The sequence below is a fragment of the Ambystoma mexicanum genome, chromosome 6q (assembly GCF_040938575.1).
Source record: "Ambystoma mexicanum isolate Mex_15411 chromosome 6q, UKY_AmexF1_1, whole genome shotgun sequence".
Lineage (NCBI taxonomy): Eukaryota > Metazoa > Chordata > Amphibia > Caudata > Ambystomatidae > Ambystoma > Ambystoma mexicanum.
The window spans coordinates 1,403,276,349-1,403,295,592 of record NC_090937.1 but is presented as its reverse complement, the minus strand read 5'-3'; the positions used below and the strand labels follow the sequence as shown (position 1 = coordinate 1,403,295,592).

Below are 19,244 nucleotides of genomic sequence, written 5' to 3'. Positions count from 1 at the left end.
TGTCGTCTTGAACCAAAGCAAAATATGCCAGGCATCCGCACAGGATCCTCTTCACACAAGAACCCAACTCGGGTAATGGAGTGCCCTTACGCACTTCATTCATGAGGCTTGGCTTCCCATCAGCATGGGGTCTACATCTGGGCTTTAATCTTTATCATGGTTTCGATCTTGGATCTGGTGACGTCCATTGAAGTATTTGACCTATCAGACCTAGAGCTGGCTTTACACAGCTGCCAGGGCAAGAACTCGAGGATCACCCCTTTTACTCTAGTGTCAATTTGTAGATCAGAATGTGTTATTACCCCGAAGTGCTCTTTGGTTCTTACGGGTAGAATGTATTGCCTTCTAGCCTGTCGGTACAGTCCTTTGTTGCTCCCCAGCTAGTTGTTTGCATTATAAATAAAATACATATAGGTCGAAACAAGCAATTCTTTGTTTAGTTGGGCTGGTGTCCTCACTGCTCCTATCAGGCTCTAGACTGTAGGTCCCAGCTAGCTTTCACTTGCCCTTACTAAAGGTTCAATAAGTGGTGTTTCATTACCAATTCTTGAAACCAGATTAACTGGCTTCTCCAGCTCTCTTGTTGTATATGATATGCTGTGGCATTTATAACGTGACTATACACAAGTGTTTTCAGGCACAAAAACAGTCCTGACTTTTCTCAAGTTATGGCTAGTGATGCAGTCTACTCCCTTCTCACACCTGCTTTCTGGTCGGCCTGACACAGCACTGCTTTCTCCGCAGTTTTCTCTTTGGTCATTACTCTCCTCTAGGAAAGCCGCTTTATCTCCCACACAATCAGCCTTCCACAGTCTCTTTATATTTGTACAGAGTAGTGATTTTTTTTTTAAAGTTGTACCTTTTAAGCACCTTACTTTGTTCTAATAGTGCAACACTGCAATCAGGATGCTTCTTGGGTACTGTCACTTCCTTCAAACTTGCAACCTTATTAAGTTCTTCAAACGAGCAAGAAGAAATGGTTTGCCCTGTGTTCTTTGGTACTGTAATTTTACCTCCTCCCACCTTTTGTTGCGTTTAGGTGTGTATCAGTAACCTTTTTTCATCCCTTTTCGCCTTCAAATGTTTTCCTCATTTGTCTGCCAATATCATCTCTGCTGTATTTGATGGTAGTGCCTAAAATCTGCTTAAATATCTTTGGATCTACTACTTGGCTAGACCATAATGAGTCTTTTTCAGATAGCAACAGGCACTTCAACCAGTATTCTCAAGATGGTGCAGGCCTTTTTGCTATGATCTTGCAAGTATTGCCTTATTCACTGTCTTAAAATTCTGGATGAAAATATACCCAGCAGCCAGATCTGCAGGGATACTTGGCATATCTTCCTCTTATGTTATGTTAATTTTTAATGTGCACCAGGGGCCCAGAGGCATACGGGCGCACAATTAAAACAGAACAGGTATATGCAAACGAAAAACATGCATGGGACAGCTGCCCGTCAGAAAGCTGCATGCATGACCAGACCAAAGGCCCTAACTATTGCATATACTGTTCCCACAACCTGTGCTCAATATTATTGATCTTTGGGCACAATCATACCATCTTCTGTATGTGAAAAAGGGGCATACGTGTGCAGTTTTATCAGGGTGTGATAAAATTGGTGCAGGTATTTAAAATTAATAGGTTTCTAATTAATATAATGGCCCTAGTTTGTCTGCAGGCTATGCCCCACTTAGATAAATGTCTCTCAAGTGTCCTCTCCCATGTACACAAGCAGTATCTATGCTTACCTTTCTCTGTATGGCTTATGCTATAAATTGTGGATATGATGTGATCCTGAATAGACAGCTCTACCAGGGTGCCCTCCATATCTGCTTACGAGTGATGAAGCTGGAAATAGAGGAATAAAGTCAGTGTAATAACTTCCACTTTATCTTTAATGAGGTCACATGTTCCTTATAGATAGGTCTTCAACTTGGTCAGACCTAGTCTTGTGAAATGCTTGACAGTTTTTGTATCCTCTATATCTACCCTTGATTTGTTTGCAGCATGAAGTGCAGAGTGTTTATTTGGCATTCTCTGAGATCGAATCAATCGCTCAATGTAGCACCTGATTCGTGGGATGGAATCTGGCGTAATAGGTCCATGTTCTCTCCATTGTATTGAGTGGTATTAGTAATTCCCTATGACTCTGGTACATAATTAACCATTGATGAATTGCCCATGCCCCGAGTAATAACAGTAGGTGGTCTGCCATTTTGGAGTCTGGCGGCAGAGCAGTGACTGCTGTGTAGCCAGCTTGTAACCATCTTATTTTCTGGCAATAAGTTGGTTCTTCCCTTGCGGTAACATGCTGACCTTCAGTGTTTACTACCTGGTTATTGGCCTGTTTGGAGCTGGTCATGGAGGAAGTTATACAATATTGGAAATCATTAGACACCAAAACAGACAGTTACAGAGAAGGTGGCCTTTTACCAAAGCAACTCATTCTTCATATCAACCATGGTATTACCAGTAACTTATTGTTCTTATTTCAATGTCTGCAGTGACCTCAGCATCCATCTCTATTCAAGCTAGATGAGTGATGGCTCCAGATAACTCGATCTTGAAATAAAATTAAAATGAAAGGCGTTCATGCCAGCTGCAACAACTCTTTAAAAGAGCAATTATTACTAGATCTGATTTGCAAAAAGAACATTCTTCAGTTTAAAATAAAATTGTCTGGCACTGGATCTTTCATAGATTCACATCATGTGAATATTCTGTGCCAGGCTGGGAATCCTCTGTTACCTTTTTGATTCCCCTTGCCTCAGGCAAGAAGAACCTACATTTTGTAGCCTAACATCCTTGTTATGGGTGTTTTTGGTCCCTACCAATGGGACCCCGAGTATCACTAGATTAGCCCCTCCTCTTCCCCTCAGATTCTAACAGCTTGTTCATCTGAGGGAGTCCTCTGGTTTTCCACAGTCAGAATTCTAGATTAAACTCTTCAAAAATAGCATTTTCAAAGAGAGATTTTTTTTTCCACATAACACCAACTACACTCTTCAAAGTGAGGAAGTGTTTCCGGCGATGAAGGGCTAAGGGAGGCCGCTTTTTAAGCCCCGTGCCACTTGTGGCCTCAAAAATGTATGTAAAGGAGATGAACACTCCGACTGCACATACATTTACCCCCACCACACTGTTGAAAGCTGCACTATCTGTCAAGGTCTTAGCTCCAAAAGTCTCAAAGATAGTAATAGAAGGCTAGTCTGTTGGCTGAACAAGGGGAAACTACCCCGAACACCCCACCGATGTCGAGTCGACCAAGAGAATGGCTGGTCCCGTGGGAAAACAGCTGTCAAGGGAAAGAGCCAGGTCGGAGGAAAGGCTGGTGAAGAAGGCTAAGCACAGGATCGCCCATGGCTACGAGCAGTCATCAGCGTCGGAAAGACAGATGGGGCCAGACGGCCTGTCGTTGCCCACAGAAGATCAGTCGTCACTGTGAAGGAAGTCAGCAGCAGAAGGTGAAGGACGAAAGCACAAACATAAATCAAGGTCGGTGAGAGAGGGCGAGGCACAAAAACCTCTGTGCCACTCCGAAAGTGCCTAAGCACGGCTCGACAGAGGCCGTCGAAGTGTGGAATGCTTACAATCACCCTCTGTCCACAACCACAGAAAATGAGCACCAAAGGTTGCATAAGGTCGTCCTGTCGACTTCTACGGCGCCAAAGCACTGAGCTCCTCACCCTCCCACGCTGCTGCATAAACCTGCCTCGTCAATGACATTCCACAAGTCCAGCTTGTCCACGGCTGCGTCTCACAATTCCAGCTCGCACTAAACTAGCTCGTCCACGACTGACCCTGCATAAACCGGACTAGTCGATGAGAAAATCCATGGACAAAGACCACACTAACACGGTCCAGTCACCCTGGCCTACATCCTTGGCAGCAGGGAAAGACACCCCCATCACCCATGAAACCACAGAAGGAAGGCCTGACGCAGTCGGCTATGGAACAGTCAGCAACATCAACGGCAGACCCTTCGACGGAAGGACAAGAATTTTCTTGGAACGTGCAGCCTACACCACACACAACCTCCCAACCGCATCACAATAGCCGGGCCTCTCCTATCCAGTACTCTGATGTAATACCACAGGAGCTATTACAGTACAAGGTGGATACCAACTTTCAAGCGCAACATCAGCAGTCTGTCTCGGAGCAGGTAGTGATATTGCGGGAGGCGGTTCCACCTAGGCCATCTACGCTAGGCAAGCCTATTCAGGAAGGTGACCTTACAGCAGCACGACCACAAGAAGAAGCTGGTCGCACACTGCAACAGGCAGAGGCAGGCCTGGTTCCTCCCAGGGGGCACACGCACTAACAAATCCAACAAAGGGAAGTAAGGGTGCTAATAATCAACCCTGATGCCCTTCTGTGCATGCAGGTACTTTCATCCCTGAAGAAGGTCATCAACCAGCTTGATGCAGCTCTGAGACCAGGAATGCGGGTCTTGCCTCCACCACAACCAACTCTGCCACAGGTAACAACACATCGTTCTCCAGTCAGACCCAGGTCCATTTTGCGGGTAAGATCAAAAAGGTCCTCTTCCATGCCCAGGTCCACATCGCTGGCAAGGTCCTTCAGAGGGCACTCACAATCCAGGTCAACTTCTCCCGTCCCCTCCAGCTTCTATGGCGTTTGGACCAATATGCAGAGGAAAGAATGGGGCCCCAACACTGACCTCCATCATGCAAAAGGAGCCATACCGTTTCACCACCTGCTCAGTCGGTACCTGAGGAAGGGGAGCTAACAGATACGGATGAGGACCGTCCCCTCAAAACCACGTCCTTGTCAACCACTCCGAGAAGGGATGACAATTGGGACTGGTATTCCCCCCTGGTATTTCCCCAGGACCAGGAATCTGCAAACCGTCTCCCCCTGACGACAAAACAGTGTCCCATTCTACAGTCATGAAAGCGTGCAAAGAGTTCAGCCTTTTTGCCTCTGAGGATGAGAAGGAATTTTTTTTATTTGACAATATGGGTAAAAGAAGAAAAGCAGTGGTTCGCATCCTCCACCATGTCTGGCAAGAAGGGCTGAAAAAAATGAAGCGACCATTCACAGTTCCAGCAGTGAAAGGAAGTTTAGATAAAAAGTAAAACCCACCAGAGAACTCTCCAAAATGTTGCGCCTCCCAACCATCTGCAGAGCCCGTTGTCTCAGCAGCTGCAAGCCTGAAAGCTAAGTCTGAGAAACAAAAATGCGTTATACCACCGGACAATGAAGTGAGAAAACAGGACGCTTTTAGGGAGAAGATCTTCGCGTTTGGCGCCACAACAGTTTAAAGCAGCTAACTCCCTAGCCATTATAACAAGGCATGATAAAGAAATGTGGCATAAGCTTGCACCAATCCTTGAACAACTTCCTGAGGAGAAGCGTAAGGAGGCAAAAGCAGTGCTGAAGGAGGGATGTCAATACTCAAGAGGCTCGACATACTACTCCCAGGGTTACATGAGGTCTTACTAAGGGTACCACAAATCAAAAGATTTTCGACAAAATCAGTGCTGCAAGCGGGTCTGTCGCTCCCAAAGGAGATGGCAGAGTAAGGCCCAACAGTTAAAATCCATCCCTCGGTGCCCTGGGTGGGAGGATCTCCAGATTTTTCCAAGACTGGAGAAGAATAACAAAGGACAAGTGGGTGCTGGATGTGGTTTTATACGGGCATCTACTCGAGTTCAAACACACTCCCCCCACTCCTCCAAACCACCAACTACAAGCGCACAAGACCGCGCTCCTACAAGAAATGCAACACATGCTGCAAAAAACGGCCATATAAAAATCCCCAGGGACCAAAGGGGAAAGGTAATGTACTTCTGATACTTTGTCGTCCGCAAACCGGATGGAAAGTGGAGGCCCATCCTAGACCTCAGAAGGTTAAACAAATTTATAAAGCGCAAAAAGTTCACAATGATCACATTACAGTGGGTCATAGAAGCAATGCAGCACCATGACTACCTTGTTACCCTGGATCTCCAAGACGTGTATTTTCACATACCCATCCATCCAGGGCACCGAATGTACCTCAGGTTTGTGGTCGGAAAGTTGCGCTACCAGTTCAAGTTCCTACCATTGGGCCTAAAATCGGCTCTGCACACCTTCAAGTGCCTTGCGGCAGTGGCAGCTAGCCTGTGCAAGCAGGGACATCACGTCTATCCTCATTTAGATGACTTGCTGGTATATACGATCCCCATCCAGGAAGAGAGCGCAGGCATTGTTGGCAGCAACATTACACCTGTTGTAAATGTTAGGCTTTGCCATAAACTACAAGTAATCTTTCTTGCAGCCGTCCAGGAGGCTTATATTCATAGGAGTGGAATTCTCCACCCAGGAACCAAGGGTACGTCCCTCTAGCGACAGACTAAACACACTCACGGCCCAGCTGAAAATGTTCACGCCGTACCAGGTTAAAACATTCAACGACAACGCCACCACAATGTATTACCTTGAAAAGTAGGGAGGAACATATCCAGGACTTTGTCCAGGGAAGCTCAATGGAAATGGCACTGGGCCATTGCCCACGGGATCAACATTCAGGCATTCCACCTACCGGCGATCCAGAATCAGACGGCGGACAGCCTCAGCAGGCAAATGTCCCAAAATCGCACAGTACGTAACAAAAGGTGTGGCAGGTATGCTAGCAGGATGCCCCAAATGGGCTTGATGGGAAACCTGTTTGCTTTTCTGTGAGACGGCATCTTCGCATATGCGTTCCCTCTGTTCCCGGTCCTGAGCAGGACAATACAAATGATCAAGTGCCACTCCTGCAAAGTAATTCTTATTGCGCCAGACTGGCCCACCAAACCTGATACTCCGTAGTCCATCTCTCCACAGCCAAACCCATCAGGCTCAGCAATCGGCCAGACATCAAAACGCAGGGCAACGTGAACATTCTACACCACGACCTTCAGTCACTGTACCTGCCGGCATGGCGCTTGACTTGCATACCTCAACATATCTCAAGAGTGTAGACGGGTTTTGACGGCCGCTACAGCTTCTGCCACTAACAAATCCTACTGCCTGAAGTGGAAGCGATTTTTGCAAGTGGTCCGAAACCCAATGCCAACAATGCTGAGAAGAACTAAACCTGTTCCGGGTGACAACAGAGCAGGTGCTGCCATACCGCCTAGGCCTGGCCAAACAAGGTCTTGCCCACAACTTCATCAAGGTGCACTTGGCGGCCATCTCAAGTTAAACCAGGCAGGAGAAATTAGTCTCTCTCTATAAAGCATTTCCTCAAAGGCCTTTTCAGAAGTTTTTTCACCAGTAAGACGGTTATCGCCAAAATGGAGCCTCAACAGTGTGCTCTCTAGGCTCCTTAAGAAACCGTTTGAACCTACGGCATCTGCACCTCTAGGCTAACTGTCCTGGAAAGTCATCTTCCTGGTGGCTATTACTTCAGCTAGGAGGGTGTCGGAGCTGCAGGCTCTCGCAATCAACCAGCCATACCTACGGCTCCAAAAAGACAAGGTACTTCTCATGACAAATCTGCGATTGGTTCCCAAAGTGCCCACGGAATTCCACAGAAATTCAACAATAAACTTGCCAGTTTTCTTTAGCAAGCCCTAGTCACCGACAGAGGTGGTATTACACACTCTCGACATCAAGCGAGTGTTGAAATACTTAATTCACAGGACACAGACCTTCAGGAGCTCAACGCAACTTTTTGTAGCTATGGTCCTACAAATGATGGCAATGCTATATCCATACAGAGGTGGATCTTGTCAGCGATTGTCTTTTTCCACAAATCACTGGGGAAGCCCCTCAGACTCTCCCTCATGCGCATTCAACAAGTGCTCCAGTGGCTTCGGCGGCATGGTGGACAGGGGTCCCGGCCACAGACCTCTGCCAAGTGGCCACCTGGTCAGTGCTGCATACCCTCCCAAGGCACTATTGGCTGGAGTAGCAGCATGGCAAAGAGGTGCGAACAGGTAGATCAGTCCTGCAACGGCTGTTCCAGTAAGGTATGATCCTATGGATTTGCAGTAAGGTGTGCAGGTGTGGTTTTTTTTTTTTAAATCTGTATCCTCCTGCAGTGTCTATACACTGCTACATAGTCTATTCATATCATGTAAATCTATGAAAGATCCACTGCTGGAGAAGGAGAACGTTTCTTACCTGTAACTCCTGTTCTCCAGCATTGTTATCGTTCATAGATTCACCTTCCACCCCATCAGGTAAAACCACTCGCACCCCAGGGACAGCTGGTACCACGGGGTCAGAATCTGAGGGGAAGAGGAAGGGGAGTCTAGTCTAGAGCTACTCAAGGTCCCATTGGTAGGGACCAAAAACACCCATAACAAGAGTTTTGGGCTACAAAATGTAGGTGGTTCTTGCGCAGGGCAAGGGGAGTCAAAACGTAACTGAGGATTAATAGCCTGACGACGGGGAATATTGACAGCATGTGAATCTATGAAAGATACTATTGCTGGAGAACAGGAGTTAAAGGTAAGGTTCTCCTTGTGCAGCTTTCCAACACGCAGATTCCATGTGTCTATGGTAGATGTTGTTTTTTTACATTGAAATGCATCAACCGTTGTTCAATTTTGGACTTCAAATTGTTCAGTAGTTGCATTCAGGCTGGTGTTTCTGCTATTGGTAGTAGACTCTTTGGTACGAGCATTTGTGTTAGCATACCATTTAGATATCTGTAATGCTCTCTACACCAAACCTGTGCTGCAGGAGCGCAAAGGATCACAAACGCAGATCTTTCCATATTGATGTAGATACCTACGAGTTGATCTTCTAATAATGGATCAGGGATATAACTTCAGCATGTTAGACGAAGACCTGTAGACTAGAAGAAAACAGACCAGTGAGAAGACTCATTTAAATTTGTCTTCCTTGATAGTTGAGCCTAATCCATATATTTCCCCTGCAAACATGTATATGTTCCCTTCTTGGCCCTCTGGAGTTATGTGGAGAAAGACAATGAATTTCTCAAAACTGGACTTGGTTTCATCCATTTGGCAGTTAATGGTCTCCTGAATTATCTCAGTTTACCTTACATTTCTTTTACCTGTCCTATACAATCCATTCTGACATAATTAACTATCTTTTCATTTCTATAATATTTTGAGCTTCTTTTTTAATCTTGCAGTTATGTTGCTCAACTTTGCATCACAATATTTATTTTCTCGAATATAAGCTGTTTAAGTACATGCATTGGGATATACTTGCTGCAGAAGCTGTTAAGCCTACCCTTACATTGTTCATATTTCTACTAATTGGATACATTTTGTTTGAGTTCACTATAGCAGTCGTGTACTGAAAACTGATTATTTTCACACTGTAGGTGATTGATGGTGCAGAAAGTCAGTATTCCGGAATGCAAATTGGACAACTCCAAGATGAGGAAGAGGATACAGCAAATATTCTCCCGGTTGAGTGTACAGAGCCTTACAGAAATGCACCACTGGGTATGTAGCAAAATGAATTTAGTACTTGCTCTTTGATTTTGCAATCATGGCATATTCTAGTAAAAGGAAAAGGTGCCAAGTCTAAGAATGTTCATATACCATATGTTTGTGCCAAATGTTACTATCTGTATGTAGTACAATTAAATCTTTTAGCATTCAGATATATATACATCTGTGCAATATTCTATTAAGATGATGCAATTCATATTTTTGAGGAATGTATTTCTTGTTTAAAATGCTACTTTGAGAAAGCAATATGTAAGCTTTCCTCTACTGTTGCCATGCTGCTCACCAAAGCATTCTTAGATTAGTGGTAGAGTAGTCAAAACGTCATTCTCCATCCTTCATGCCTCTTCGTACTATGGTGTTCATTAGTGCCAGTTGTGAAAGTGTTTAGGAAGTCATTACTTTACCACTTTATACTTAAAGGTCCTCCTCTTAAGTGGACTACTGACTCACCTCCTTTTGCACTAGTATTGAACATTAATTGCTACTAATGATACTCTTGGCATGTATGATATGGCATTTATAAAGCGCCTTTACACAATTGTTTCAAGGCGCGACGAGGCAAGGGAGGGGGCACAGAGGGAAGATGGAGACAACGATCTTACTAGGCCAGGTGACATTGAGATTGTGCAAGTGCAGTGGAGGGGGGGAAACGGAAGGGGGGAGGGGCAGTGCAGTACATGGGATCAACAATACAAAATATTATAGAATAAATAAAAACAATGGAAAAGTGTGTCCAGCTTGTGGCAAGTGTCAGGAGCTCGTGGGGACTGTAGGGATACAGAAACATCCCCCAAGTGCAGGGGTTGCCTGGTAGGCAGTGCAGGTGTGCAGCTGGCGGGGTAGGGGACCTGGCCCGAGGTCAGAGGGTAGCCAGGTGACCAGTGCAGTTTCAGTCAGGAGTTCAGCAGGGGAGAGGAGGAGAGAAAGCAGAAGCAAGGAGGAAGGTCTTGAGGTGCTTCCGGAACCGGAGATGTTTCTCCTCAAGTTTCCTGGGGGCAGGGAGGCTGTTCCAGAGGGAGGCTCCAGCCGAAGGAGATGTACCACCTACTCGTTGCTTGGAGAAGTGACGGACCAAGAGGGAGTTGGAGGTGGATGAGTGAAGAGCTCGAGAAGGAAGATATTTAGGAAGAGAGAGTTGAAGCTATTGATGCCCCAGGCCCCAGAAGGCCTTGTGGACAATGCAGAGGGTTTTGAACTTTATCCTTGCAGCCACTGGGAACCAGTGTAGATATTTCAGTCCTGGAGAGATACAATCCCAGGGCTTGAGGCTAAGGACGAGTCTTGTAGTCCTGTTCTGGAGGAGTTGCAGAGGGCGGGGAATAGAAGTAGCCAGATTTAGAAAGAGGCTGTTGCAGTAGTGCAGCCTAGAGAGAACCAGAGCTCTGGAGACGGTGATCTTCTGGGGGAGAGGGGAGAGGGGAGAGGGGAGGGAGGAGCTGGTAGTGTGACTTCTTAGAGATGTCAGAGATGTTAGGAGAGGAGGAGAGTGTGGAGTGGATGATGACCCAAGGTTTTTAGCTTCACAGGTGGGAGAAGGAAGAGGGCCAAGAGAGGCCGGCCAGAGAGCGATGGGAAAGGAGCGAGCAGGATGTACTAAGATGCATACTCTCAAATTTGCAACAATGAACGAAGCAGTCGATCCGTCCACTCCAAGTGTCCAGTCATTCAAATCCATGTCAAACTAACAACAGCTACAGGTCGTATGAGCATTTATAACATTTATCTGTATATACTGGGGCACTGTAAAAACATTCCAGGACAAACGTCTGCCACCTTATGACAATTTGAAGGCTACAACCAGTCCCTTTACTTTCTGAAACCTGAGATGCAGATGATTTAGAATTAACCCAAAAGAATTCTTCAAAGGGTTCTTGGTTATATATTGGAGAGTAGGGCACATACTTTGTGTGAGCATAAATGAGCGTGGCACTCAATGTAAAAACTCTTCTCACACATGCATACACTCTAGTATGTGCTCCACATGTGATGTGACTCAGGAGAGGATATCTAGGGAAAAGCAGTTTACTTTTTGTCATTTAGGAGACCTTTACTGGCTCACGCTGCTCTAAAAATGTTGGTGGATCAGAGAATTAAACTACAGGATCAATAGCATGGCCTAATAGTAAACGATGGGGTATTAACCCTAAATGGGGCTAATTAGAGCTAGGTTGGCCATCCTAGAGGGTTGGACATTAGGGTGCTGGCTAGGAATAGGATAAGCTGTTGCATGACGTGGCAGCAAACATAGATACTTGTTTGCTGTGGATGACAGGAGGTGGAAAGTGTGAACCGTTACTGGAAAGTCTGGATGTTCCAGGGGTTTTAATCCTACTTGATTTGTCTACCATTGTGAGATGGTCGAGCAGTCCATTCTCGAAAGACCATGACCCCTAAAGGGAATCAATAGATCTACCCTGCACATGAGTGCCTCCTCCTTGGATCGTGCTTGGCCCAATCAAGATAATGGAACTTACATTCTTTTAATTCCTTGTTAACAAAGGAGTCCCTGAGGGATCTATCCCTTGTTGTTTTTCACTGCCTATAATCTGACTACCCCTGGCATCTCCTAAGCCCCTCACACCAGACTTCCAACTTTGTGGATTATGTCCTTCTAGCATTAAACCTGTCAAAACAAAAAACTGCTTACAATCTCATATTGCCCTTTGTCGTCAAACATCCACACTTGGACAGTTTGATGACAAACAGCCTATGTTAAATACCAGCAACTCCAAAATAAGGTTATTTTTGCCCTCATTCCATCCTTGTTACCGTTTACATGGGTTGTTTCAATGGATCCTTTACCTAGCCCTAGCATGAAATTCAAAGCCCTTTGGATCACCTATGATCCGAGCCTCTTCTTCCAACGGGTACATTTTGTCACTATAAAATCCAATTTTCCAGAAACCTGTGCAGTTCCCTTAGGGACCACTGCAAACAGTTTAAGACTACAGGTATTAGCAGTAAGCCCAATTGGTAGCAGTCTTTACCACCCAGATTTACCTGGTAGCTGTGGCTGAGCAGTCAGATTTCTCTCAAGAAGAGTTAGGCAGTATATAGAGTATATACACATTAGGTACAAAAAGACAGTACCCCAAGCAAACACTGACCAGAGCTTTGGTATAAAAGTATATAATTATTTATTTAAAAACACACTTGTAAAAATACACTGGCACTAATATGTCAAGCAAGTTCAAACAGTCACTAGAAATATATACACCTCCCTAATTAATTATTTGACAAGTCAAGGTTAGTACACCACTTATTTAGCAAAACAGAGGTGAGCGTGTAACCATAGATGGCACTCCAATAATGATTTAAAAAGGGAGAGAAAAGGCAGAAATAGGAAAACACACAATACCAACACTTTTTAAAGAACCACAGCAAGTCAGAAAAGGCAGGGTCTACTGTAGAGCAAAAAGTTCATAGGCCATGCCACTCTTGGAGAGAGCAAGGCGGAATGTGCCCAAGATCACACAGTTGAAGTACACTTTAAAAGTCTTTGCAGATAGTTCAAAAAGGAGTTAGAGCAGTTCAGAAAGGCAATGTTAACGGGTCCGAGATCACCCCAGGATAGAGAGTCAAGGATTTACTGGACACCTTGGACAGTCTGTTGCAAGGGAGACCAGGCGGGACACAGTACCTGAAATGGCGTGAAAGCTCCAGCGGGGGCATTTGTGCCTGGGAGCGGGTGCAAGTCGGTGCTTCGTCCAGAGGAAGAGAAGATCTCGACGTGGAGGAAAGCTGGAGGTCGTTGCACAGCCAGGGAAGAAACCATCTGCAGAGTTTACTGGTTAAAAGGTACTACCCTTTTATTTGCGGTAGTGGTGAAGTGTGGATTTCCGGCTGCCGGGGGGCTTGGCACGGGCGATTCAACCACGAGACGATCCAGGAAGGCGACAAAAGGCGAACTGGTTAACCCCACCATCTCAAAGAAAGAAGACTCTCCTGGAAGAAGATCTTCTCTGTCGTTGGGAAGTGGTGAGTTCGGTTCAGCAGGGCTCCACCGGTGGTGTCGTTGCAGGTCGGCTCAGCTTCTCCCTCTTCGGATTCTTTAGATCCTGTGGCGACTTCTGAAGTTCCAGTCCCCAAAGCCCTGCTTTTATGCAGAAAACCCCCATACATCAGTCCTAGCTGTCACTCAAACATGCTAAGTGGTGAGCCAGGCGGCTCACCACTGGGCCAATCACACAAGAGTGCGACTTGAGTTGGCAAGGCAACTCAGTCCAGGGTGCCTATTTCCCCCCCCCCCCTCCCATACATCCTGTAGACCCAGACAGAGTGGCACCAGCCCGCCAAAAGTGGAACAAAGGGCTCGACTTGGGTTGGAGTTACAGAGGCGAACACAAATGCCATTTTAAAACTGAGTCCTGGCAAAAAGACCCAACCGGGGAATACATATTAAATAACCCAGCGGTATAACATTGCACAAAAAAAGTGGTGCGTTTAAAATGAATGGGAAAATCCCATAGGAAATATTCCAGTGGAATATTTTGCGTGGTAACCACTGCCACCAGCCAGAAACTCGACCAGGGGGGACTGGACAGTGCCCCCTTGAAAAACAGGCCCAGGGGCAATCAAATTACCCCTACCAGTACTTCCATAATATGATGGTTTGTACTGGTTCTGTTCACAATTTAAGACTATTAAAGTCAATGGTGACTTTACATGCCCTGGGAGACAGTAGTCAGTCGCAGGGTATGGAGTCTGTTTGGGGGCCACTATGACACCCCTGTGTTACTGCACTGAGGGTGCTGTGTAACACACTTACCAAAAACACATGAAGCCCTATGGAGTAAAAGACCCCATAGCCCATAAAACACATTACAAAGTCAAAGGACATTCTCAAATCATGCCTAAGAGTGGGAGAAAAAGAGTCCCACTCTTAGCAGGAGAACAAATTAAACCCCGAAAATCCAGCAAAGCTGCTGCGGGACTCACTAGGTTTGGGAAATTAGCCTATACAGAGAATTCTCCCTAACAATCGGAGCCTCTTCTTCCAACGGGTACATTTTGTCACTATAAAATCCAATTTTCATCTCCATATTCCGATAATAATAACCAAGTATCTTCAGACGAAAGAAAAAATTCCAATAGATCCCCGATAGTATCCAACCTGGAATATAGTAACAGCCTCTTTGGAGTTTTAAACAAGTCTATTACTTTCCAATAGCAAGTAGCCCAGAATAGAGTGAATAGACTTTATGGTATGGCTTTGCTCATCCAGGACCATCGAGGATAATATTGTCTCGCTGTAATCACTCCTTTGACATTGGATCTTTCCCCTCCTCCCTTAAGCACTCCATTGTGTGCCCACTCCTGAAAAAACCTTCAGCAGACCCTACCTGCCCTGCCAATTACCACCCCTTGTTTCCATCACCCCCTTTCTGGGGGAGCTGCTGGAGAAGCCGGCATTGCCCCAACTCAACTCACACACCAAACTTGTTGGTAGTCCCCACAACCATTAATTGGGATTCTGAGCATCCAGAAGCACGGAAACTGCTCTTCTGAACACCTACGAAGAACATCTCGCATCTCTAGCCTTTTACTTCCCAGCTGTCCTCATCATTCTCAATCTCTCCTCTGCCTTTAACACAGTCAACCATTCCATCCTCATACAAAGGCTCTATGATACCCTTGGTATTTCGGAACGAACACTGGACTGGCCGACATCCTTCCTTACGGATTGCTCTTCCTAAGTCATCCTGGGCACCTTCTCCTCTCTTACTTCCTTCTCCACTTGTGGTGTCCCATTGGATTCTATCCTCTCCCATTGGCTCTTTAACATCTACATTGATGTTCTTGCACGCCTCATATCCTCCTCCTCCAACTTCCAGAATTACACAGGTGACGCACAACTCTTTTTAAAATGTCCTGCTGTACCGCTTGAACCCTCAATCATCCATAACTGCCCATCTGCCATCCAGCCATAGTGCACCTCCAACAATCTCTGCCTCAACGCCTGTAAAACTGAGATCCTTCCCATCGGGACCCCTGCACCCTCCTTCTTCCCTTCACTCTGGCCTTCCACCTTGGGCTCTCCCCCCTGCTCCTTCTTCTGAAGCCAAAACCCTTGGAGTCATTTTCGACTTCTCTTTCTCCTTCCTCCCTTACACTCAGTATCTTGCCAAGAAGTCCCACTTTCAGCTCTTCCTTCTCAAAGGAATTCTCCCTTTTCTTACTTCCCCCCAGAGGCTTAATGTTACCCGAGCCCTGGTTCCCTCTAGGCTTGACAATTGCAATAGCCTCCTCATGAATCTACAATCTTCCACTCAGCGACCCCTCCGCTAATCCAGAATAGGGTAGCTAGATTAATCTTTGGCCTCAAGCTCAGGGACCGAATCTCTCCTCCCCTGAAGTCTTCACTGGCTCCCAGTTGCTGCACAAATTAAATTAAAATCCTTCTGCATCACCCACAAAACTGCCTGTGCCTGGGGACCACACTATATCCAACTTTATCTTACAAAACACTCTCCCCCTAGACCCCTACGTTCCTCTGGCACTAACTCTTTGGGCCTAATTCACAGAAGCGTTTTATAATGGCAAAACCCCATTGGAAAATGCTCTGTGAATCCGGACCTTTGTGCGTAAAGCGTTTTGCTAAACAGAGAGTATGTGGTTGTTCGCTTTCCTCACCTGGCTCCCTCCTATGGAACAGCCTCCCCCTCCCTCTGCGCCTTAGGCAGTACTTTCTTAAATTCCGGAAGCTCCTTAAGATCTTCCTGTTTACCGCCTCCTTCCCTTCTTCTCTCCTCTGCTAATCCTGCAGTTGCTGTGATTGGTGTCCGGGGCCCTTATGCATCCTCGGGGCCCCTGTCCTCCCACACCCAATCAGCCAAGCTCCTGTCTACCCTCAGCACTTGCATTGGCCCACCCTCTGCCCTGGAGGTTCGTACTTGCACCTAATTCGGCACCAGGCCGTGTAGCGCTCAACAATCCTAGCACTTCATCTGTGGCTCACCCATGAGCTTGGACTCTCCAGCACTTACCCCCTCTACCCTCTTCCTTGGTGCACTTGCACGTTCTGAATACTCACAAGGCATAGCAGGTACCTACTTTTTCCTTTTTTCCTCCCACTGCTCTTAAACATTGCTTTTTGTAATGTTTTTCACTGACTTCTTTCTTCCCTTAACCCTGTGGGCACTTTGAAACAGTATTTTACTTGCTGTATAAGCGCCTAACAAACAAATAAATAATAGCACAGTCTCTGTTCCATGTGCCTGTCTAAAACCAGATTGACGCGTGACCAAGATAATGTTATTCATTACATGTTCTGGAATCTGCACCTAGCTAGCTCGATCTAAGTTTTTTAGCAGAAAAGGTACATAAGTAATAGGTCATAGTCGCAAAACTGTGGTCCTTCGAGGGATGTTTTAACAGGGGAGTAATCCATGTTGTTTTATCAGGGATGGCACTTGACCCTCCGCAAAGGAGCTGTTAATAAACTTTCATTGGTATCAGTGCTGGTGCGCATGCTTTCACCACAACTGCTGGACAAACATCGCCTTTGCAGGTAGTCGGTTACAGCTGTGATAAGATGCATGTTACCTCTGCTTCTAACACCGACCTGCACGCTATCATTCACGATGGATTGCCTGAGGAGAAACCTGTACTGATCGCTGACGGTTGGCGCTGGAGAACAAATTCAGCTTGTCTACAGTGCTTTCCCTGATTAATCAGAGCATCTTGAATATCCACACACCAGAATCCATCTTTGGCTGGTTTCTCCTGATGGAACTGGATTCTCCATTTCTCTTAATATTCTTTTTTTTTTTTTCTCCAGAGTCAGCCTTGGCATTATGGATTTGAGCATCACAGGCAGTCTTTTTACCATCTGTAATGGCATGCTTGTGATGTTTAGTGGCTGCAGCATACACTTCCTTATTCACCTGGGACTTTGATTTTAGTCCAGATCTTATAGGCCTTTCCCTTTGCTTTCTTTAAGCCATGTAATCTCAGCTACTGTGCTGGAAGCGGGAAAGGGAGCTATAGATGGCGAAGGAAGGGGGCCAGCAGGCCATGTTTAAATGGATAAAAGAATGCTTGGTGATGTGGCTTATTTCTGTGAAAATGCCACAGAAGATGTTTTTATTTTTACTTTGCATTTAAAATGAGGGCCTAGCCACCTAACAGATTGTTAGGAAGTCTCATTTTTTGAAGTTGGTTTGACCAGGGGTTATGGTTGGGAGATGAACTGATTTGCCAAGATCACATACATTGGGCCAAGTAGATATTCTGAGAGGTGGTGTAGAACTGCAACTTGATATTTTTAATCCGTAGTGCACATTACCTGCAACCATTTGATTGCTATTGCTAACTTTCTACATATGGAATGGTGCTGCTGACCTGTAGATTTTTACACATTAGATTTTTATTTTTACCTGTTGCATATGTGTAAATCATACAGCATTGGTACATGGTTAAAGCATTTATTTGCAATAGATGAATAATAAGCCCACTGTTCTCCCCTCACAGTTCTTCTATTTCACAGGACACCATTGTTGGGATGGCAGGGCCTACCTATTCAGGGATTGAGAAGTGGGGGGGTGTGTTACTCTGTTGGTGTTACTTGGTTCTCTGGAAGAGTTTTGCTAGACTCTGTTGGTATTTTTGCGCTGGGAAGACTTGGGGCCCAAAGTTATGTGAAACGGTGAAACGTTCCTTCTTTAGCCGCCATGACCTTTTACACAGCCAAAATGTTCGAGATCTTGACACACCATAGTTGTAGCAGCGGACCCTCCTGTGTTTTCCAGTCGGGCTGTGAATTTCACAGCCAAGAGGAGTTGAGTAATTAGCCTGGCAGGGTTTCCCATCTTTGGGTAACTCTCCGGCTGTGGAGTCCCTAGTAAAATTACCTTGGGAGTCATTGGTAACGTAATATGGGTGATAGCCTTGATAGATTTGTTCACTGTCTCCCAGAAAGTTTTCACCACCGGGCACTCCCACCACATATGGAAATGGGACCCATAAGCCCCACATTGTCTCCAGCATTTGGGATCAAGAGAATTCTTAAAGTGGTGTAGGCGTACTGGGGTAATAGCACCGGTATAGAAGTTTGAGAGTGCATTCTTTATTGGTAACTCATCTAGTGGATGTGTTCCTGGACCAGATGTCGACCCAAGTTTGATAATCTATTGGGTGACCCAGGTCAGCGTCCCCATCAGCCATGTATGTAGGTTAGCATATCGTCTTGCAGCAGTTTGTCTTGAGATGTTTCCTCTCTGAGGGCCCTCCTGTAGCGTGAGTTCTAAGGAGTTGAGTTCCCTTGTGGCCCCTTGTTTTATGGGTGGTTGAGTAATCCAATGTTGGATTTGGGTATATGAGAATCTTTCTGATTACGACAGGACGAAACTGTCTTTGCATTTTTCAAAGGTGAGCGGTGTGCCATTCTCGAAAAAGTTGAGAGATCGTTTTGCAACCCTCCCCAACTCCAGTTCTTAAATATAGCTGACCTCAGTCCCATGGTAATGTCAGTGTTTTGAAAAACTAGCGAGCGTGGGCTGAGTCCCTTTGGGGTCCCTTTTCTTTTTAGTGCCCAATCCCAGGTTCTCAAGGTGGTTCTGGTAGGAGTGAGCATGTTTGTCCAGTTTTTACGTGCCGTCGCAGGCATATGTAGCAGGGAGCGGAGCGGAATGGGGGGGGACACCTAGCTTGTTCGCTGAGTACCCATTTCAGGGGGTTTGCCGAATCGAACGCAGTAAGAATGTTCGTCAATTGTGCTGAGACATAGCAGTTGTGGAGGTTAGGGTCTCCCCCCACACCCACAGTTGGCATCACCCGTCATTATCTTGCGTGCAATTCCATGAACCCCCACCCCCGGC

At 45.9% G+C, this 19,244-nt stretch overlaps 1 protein-coding gene across 4 annotated transcripts in view; it reads left to right on the top strand.

Moving 5' to 3' along the window:
* The window catches only part of HTT (huntingtin), a 2,905,635-nt gene that overhangs the window by 443,497 nt on the left and 2,442,894 nt on the right, over nt 1–19,244 (top strand). For all 4 annotated transcript variants that reach the window (XM_069632055.1, XM_069632053.1, XM_069632052.1 and 1 more), the window contains one exon: nt 9,294–9,417. In XM_069632055.1, coding sequence (XP_069488156.1) covers nt 9,294–9,417 — 124 coding nt within the window. The remainder of the gene's footprint in view (nt 1–9,293; nt 9,418–19,244) is intronic.